The sequence below is a fragment of the Xiphophorus maculatus genome, chromosome 22, assembly GCF_002775205.1.
Source record: "Xiphophorus maculatus strain JP 163 A chromosome 22, X_maculatus-5.0-male, whole genome shotgun sequence".
In the NCBI taxonomy this organism is placed as follows: Eukaryota; Metazoa; Chordata; class Actinopteri; order Cyprinodontiformes; family Poeciliidae; genus Xiphophorus; species Xiphophorus maculatus.
The window spans coordinates 2,897,277-2,903,751 of NC_036464.1; the positions used below are offsets into that span (position 1 = coordinate 2,897,277).

The following is a 6,475-nucleotide window of genomic DNA, read 5'->3' on the forward strand; positions in this document are numbered from 1 at the left end:
CTTTATTACATTTCCTTTGTCTGGAAACGACTCAGTGTTTACGATCTCAACCAGAGGAAAAGCAATAATCAATAACAGGAACTGATCATACAGTATTTATCAACCAGTTGCTCCAATATTAGAGAGAATAACAATAATGTGACAGAATCAGCAGGAAGACGATCTCTGGATCATTTATGGGGAAAATTTAAGGACAAAACAAGTAATTAGTGAACATTTAGAGGAATTTATTTTTAGATCTAATAGTTTTTCCATTTTTATCAGCAACTGATTAAAATTAATCTCAACATAAAGGAGGAAAATGCATCAGAACTGAAGGAGAAAATAATAATAATTATATTATTTATTTTTAAGGTCTTGTTGGGTCCAGGTTCTCCTGAAGGTTCTGGTTCTGATCCGTTTCTGCAGGTTCTGCTTCTGTTTGATGGAGTTCGAATCTTCAGGGTTCAGATGCTCTGGGTCGGGCAGCCAGCTTTGTTCCTGATGTTGGATCAGAACCGATCAGAACCGATCAGAACCCCGTCCCTCCTGCTGGTGGCAGATCAGCTGTAGTTCTGTGGGTCGTCATGACGACGAACATTGGGAAAATCCTCCAGAGGATCCAGATGTTCCTCTGCTGAAGGAGTTTATTTTTTAATAAAAATGTTTGTTTTGGTTTAAAATCATGAATAAAATCTGAAAATTTGATCTTCATCAGTCAATCTAATTAATTAAATCTTATTATTGCGGCAGATTTAGATAAATAAAGCCAAAGATCATAAAAATCAGAACTTTAACACAAATCTAAACTCTGCGGTTCCATTAATACTGGTTTTACTGGGAGAGAAGCTTCTGGAGGGACTGGGGAAATAATAATATAATTCATAGTTTAATGTTCATCAGCTGGTGGGTCAGTTCAGATCCAGGCGTATTAAAAACATTTTGGGTTTTTAATCATTGTTCAGCAGTGTAAGAAAATTCCCCTCATGTTTTCATTTGATTCTTTTTACTGGTTTTATTCTGTCTTAGTGGGATTCTGTTTGCTTTACCAGTTTGTCTCTTTGCTGGAGAATTTTCCCCATTTTGGGACAATAACATTTTTTTCTCGTTTCCTGGAGTCCGGGCCGAGGCGCCGGCCCGTTTCTCTCTCTGCTCTGGAGGAAGTTCACCAGAGGTCTCAGGACTTCTGCTCAGCTGAACCAGCCGCAGGTTCTGGTTCTGATTCCTCCAGGGTCCAGTTTGGATCCTGTCTGTTCCTCATCCTGGTTCTGTTGGGTTTCTGGTTCTGGTCAAGGTGAGTTTGTAGAACATGACCTGAATTCCTGCAGTTTCATAATGTTCATCAGACTGATGGCTTCAGGAGCCGAACTGGGTCAGAGTTCAGGCTTAGTGGTTCCGTTTCATAACTCCAGTCAGCCGGAGGCTCCGTGTGTTACCTGCAGCCTCCGGCAGGGGGCAGAGTGCAGCGTTTCAGCGCTACAGAGGAAGAAGAAGAGGCGCAGCTGTACCTGCCTCTGGGTCCGATCCAGTCGGTCGTCATTGATCGGAACCAGAACCCAGAATGAATGAAGACCTGCGGGCCGAGCTGCAGGACTTCCTGCGGAAGCTGAACATCCAGACCAGCTGCGTGGAGCATCCTCCGGTAAGAACCGGAACCGGTTCTGTTCCGGCTGTAGGTGGAACCTGCTGAATCTCAGTACCGTTTCTGTCTGTTTAAACTAAATCCTCTTTATTTGAACGTTTTGAAAAGTTGACGGTAAAAATAACTTCATATTCTGGTTCCCTCTGACTCGCTCTGTAATTCGGCGCCATGTTTCAGCATCGCGGGCCTTCCTGTGCGTCAGTTTCAGTTCAGAAGAAGTTTCTGCTTCTCCACATGGACACGTACAGAGTGACCCACTGGGTTCGGTTCATCAGCCGAACCTTTCAGCAGACCTGGATCACCTTCAGTCATGTGCTGGGAGGTTATTCTGGGATGCATTCTGCTGCTAAACGTTTTCAATCCAATAATCTGCAGGTTTTCATTTTTAGGTTTTTATTTATTAACTTCATTGTGATTTCTGCTGAATCGGTTCTAACTGACCAGGTTTTTGTGCTAAATATAATAAATTAAATTACTTTTCTGAACTTTTCAGAAACGTTCAGTTTTCATGACTGACTCGTTTTAGTAGCGCTGATCCATCTGGACCAGCAGAGGGCGCCACACCATAACACATCCCGTTATGCAGCTTCTTGATTTCCCGGAGTCCAACACACATCTGGGTCCAACAGGTCATCCAGCGCTGCAGAGGCCCGGTACCGACCCGCATGTGTTGAATCTAAAGCTGCAGAATCAGAGCTGAGAACTGGACCTGGTTCCGTTTGTAAAATTAAACAAAATCAACATATTCAGCCTCCATAAGAGGGAAAACTTGTGTTAATTTTACTATGTTCTTAATTGATTTCTAAATGTCACAATTTCAAGGTAAATATGTATTTAGCAAGGTAATTATTTAATTTGATGATGTTAACTAATATTTAGCTAGAAGCTCAATATTATATTATGGTATTTGCTAAATAAGTGTGTCTTTGTAGTTTGCTATCTAATATTCAGTTTGTCAAAGCTAAGTAATATTTAGTTTAAAGCTAAACATTTAATTATAAACTAAATATTTAATTCACTTATGCTAACTAATATTTAATTGGAAGCTAAATATTTACTTTTCTTGCTTATTAAACATTTAGTTTGAAACTGTGAATTCATAACTTGGTAAAAACATAACTTTGGAAAATGAAATGAGAGATTTTAGTTTATAAGAGGCTAAAAAGCTCAGATTATTGCTGATAATTTTTGAATAACTTTATAAATTTTTGGGTTTGATTTAATGAAGCTGGAGGTTTTAGAATAGAATTCAACTTTATTGTCATTGCACTGTCACAAGTACAAGCAACAAGATGTAGTTTGCATCTATCCAGAAGTGCTCTACGAGATATAGCTATTTATTTACAGATGTACAAGACTATGTATGTATGGACTATAAGGGGTTATAGCAAGAGATATAGATATTGTGTATAAATATAAATATGGGAGCTATATGCACAGATTATACAGATTATACAAGAATGTTAGGGAATGGATTATAGATAAATAATGGCAGATCAAATTTACAGGTTGTATGTGTGTGTGAAGAAAACAGTCCGTGATGTGTGTGTGTGTGAGGATAGTCCATGTGTTATTGTTGTATGAGAGGATAGGGGAGTACAGTCCTTATAGTTTATGTTTTATGTCAGGAGGCGTTCAAAAGCGTGACAGCTGTGGGAAAGAAGCTGTTCCGGTGCCTGGTGGTTCTGGTCCGTAGGCTTCTGTAGCGCCTCCCAGAGGGCAGGAGGGAAAAGAGTGTGTGTGCTGGGTGAGTGGAGTCCTTTGTGATTTTCCCGGCCCTTTTCAAACACGGCTTCCTGTAGATGTCCTTGATGGCAGGGAGCGTTGCCCCGGCGATATACTGGGCAGTTTTCACCACCCTCTGCAGCGCCTGCCGGTCGGAGACAGAGCAGTTCCCGTACCAAGCTGTAATACAGTTGGTGAGGATGCTCTCAATGGTGCAGCGGTAGAAGTTCGTGAGGATCTCTGAGGACAGGTGGTTCTTCCTCAGGGTCCTCATGAAGAAGAGGCGCTGATGTGCCTTCTTAATGAGTTTGGAGCAGCTGGTCGTCCAAGTCAGATCCTCGGAGATGTGGACTCCCAGGAACTTAAAGGTGTCCACACGCTCCACCACTGTCCCCTTAATGTGGATGTGGGTCAGTGTTCCTCCTGAAGTCCACGATAAGCTCCTTGGTCTTCTCGGTGTTCAGCTGCAGGTTGTTTTTGTCGCACCACTCAGCCAGACGGTCTACCTCCTCCCTGTAAGCGGCCTCGTCATTATCTCTGATGACGATCACCGTGGTGTCGTCTGCGAACTTGATGATGGCGTTAGAGCCGTGGACAGGTCTGCAGTCGTAGGTGAAGAGGGAGTAGAGGAAGGGACTCATCACACAGCCTTGTGGCACTCTGGTGTTTATGATGATGGTGGATGAGAAGTGGTTGTCCAGCCGGACATGTTGAGGTCGACTGGTCAGGAAGTCGAGCAACCAGTTACACATGAGTGGACTGATGCCGAGGTCTGTGAGTTTGGTAATGAGTTGTGATGGGATGACAGTGTTGAATGCTGAACTAAAATCTAAGAACAGCAGTCTGGCGTAAGTGTTCTTACTGTCCAGGTGAGAAAGGACAGAGTGCAGTGCTATAGAGACTGCATCCTCTGTGCTCCTGTTCTGCCTGTATGCAAATTGGTGGGGGTGTAGTGTGGGGGGGAGACAGGATCTGAGGTGTGCTAGGACCAGCCGCTCCAAGCACTTGGTAATGATGGGGGTAAGGGCTACCGGGCGGTAATCATTGAGTCTGGTTGGGATTCTTGGGGATTGGGACGATGGAGGTAGACTTGAAGCAGGTCGGTACCACAGCGCGGGCCAGGGACAGGTTGAAGATGTCCGCCAGCACTCCTGCCAGCTCCCCAGAGCACGTTCTGAGGACACGTCTACTCTACTTGACGTGACGTTGTTAAAGTTTAGTCAGAAAGAAAACCTGGATCAGGAGTTTCACTCAGAACAGGTAAAGTGATTCTTCCTCCAGGTGACTCTTCGTCTTCCTCTTCGTCGCTGCAGGTGTTCACGGTGGAGGAGATGATGCCTCACCTGCAGGACGTGAGCGGCGCCGTCACCAAGAACCTCTTCCTGAAGGACAAGAAGAAGAAAGGCCTGTGGCTGGTGTCGGCTCGCCACGACCGCCAGGTGAGTCCAGCTCCGCCTCCCGACCTCCGATTGGCCCAGCTGGCCTCTCATTGGCCCAGCTGGCCTCTCATTGGCCCAGTCTCACCTGTCCATCTGCAGGTGAACCTGAACGATCTGGCCAAGAAGCTCGGCGTCGGCAGCGGCAACCTGCGCTTCGCCGACGAGGCCACCATGATGGAGAAACTCAAGGTGGGTCCGGGTTCTGATGGCGGTCCTGGTGGCAGTTCTGGTGAGTCGGAGCGGACTCCGTGTTGACATCTTCCTCTTCCCCCAGGTGGGTCAGGGCTGCGCATCGGCGCTGGCGGTGCTGTTCGACTCGGACCGGAGCGTGCGGCTGGTTCTGGACCGGGACCTGCTGGACGGCGGCCATCAGCTGGTCTACTTCCACCCCATGACCAACAGCGCCACCATGGGGCTGCGGCCGCAGGACCTGCTGCTCTTCCTCAGGGAGACGGGTCACGAACCCGTCCTGGAGATCTTCGACTAGCAACCACCCAGTTCTGGTTCTGGACCCGGTATTGGTTCTGGACTAGAACTTTTGTCTTTCTGAACCTGAGCTTCAGGTTGGGAGTTGGAGGGAACAGAACTTTTTAACACGACTCCTGATGGTTTTAGTTTGGTTCTAAGAACTTCAGCCTGAGGTCCAGAAACCCGACCTCCAGGTTCTGATTCTGGTTCTGGTTCCGTCTTCGGTCTTGTTCTGTCTCTGGTTGTCAACAATCTTGTAGATAAATGTCCAGTTTTTATTAAAACCCATCCACAACGACGATCCGTCCGCAGAACCCGATTAAAACCCAAACTGAAGCAAAATGCTTGATGGAAGATTCCTCCTTCGGACTCGGAACCGAGCTCCGGGTCCAGAACTCGGTCCAGGTTCTACTAGAACATCCAGAAAGATGAAAATATTTCAGAAAGTGGAGGTAAACCCAGAGCATCTGCTGCTGATTCAACCAGCGCTGTGAACTGCAGCTCCCCCTGCTGGTGTCAGTGAGGTACTGCATGCTGGTCCTATTATTAATCTGAATTAATCATTAATCATTTCTCTAATATTTGAGTCAAACATGTTTATAAAACAAGCAGCAGAAATTCTGATTTAATGTAATTACAGTTCTGTTTTTACTGAACAAAAACCCAAAGAGTGAAGAAACAAACTCATTTATCATGAATTTACAGAAACAAATTTAAAAAACAAATTAATTCAATAAAAAAAGATATTTATCCCAAAGGAAACTTAAATGTTGCCATAACTCTGCTGACATGCTAACAGCTAACATCCAGGCAGCAGTAACATTAGCAGAGCCGTTAGCATCTCCGCTAATCCACCTCCTTTGCTTTTGCTTTCCCTAGCTAAATCTCACTGATCATCTGGTTAGAAGGATGTTGGAGTAGGGGATAAGATGAACTTCCTCCTCCTCTCCCTGCATCGTCTCCTCTGGGGTCAAAGGTCAGCCACTATTGGGGCTTTTGAGATTCTAATCAACGTGCTAAAAAACCTGTTGCCATGGTTACGCATCATGGCAACAGTCTGAATGTAAAGAGTGAAAATCCTTCCAGCTGCTCAGCATCCAGAACCACAGAGAAGAACGGTCCAGAACCAGCAGAACCGATCCAACTCTCCGCCACCGGGGGCGCTGTTCTGGAAAGACCAGACAGGAAACAAAATGACCTGATTTAATAAAGTTTAGTGAAC

At 45.3% G+C, this 6,475-nt stretch overlaps 1 protein-coding gene across 1 annotated transcript; it reads left to right on the forward strand.

Moving 5' to 3' along the window:
- Window positions 1–1,458: 1,458 nt before the first annotated feature.
- LOC102229216 (prolyl-tRNA synthetase associated domain-containing protein 1-like) lies at window positions 1,459–5,552 on the forward strand. Its single transcript, XM_023327143.1, has 4 exons — window positions 1,459–1,621; window positions 4,660–4,785; window positions 4,885–4,974; window positions 5,060–5,552. The coding sequence occupies exons 1-4, from the start codon at window positions 1,541–1,543 to the stop codon at window positions 5,270–5,272; spliced, it is 510 nt and encodes a 169-aa protein (XP_023182911.1). The 5' UTR covers window positions 1,459–1,540; the 3' UTR covers window positions 5,273–5,552.
- The last annotated feature ends 923 nt before the right edge of the window (window positions 5,553–6,475 follow it).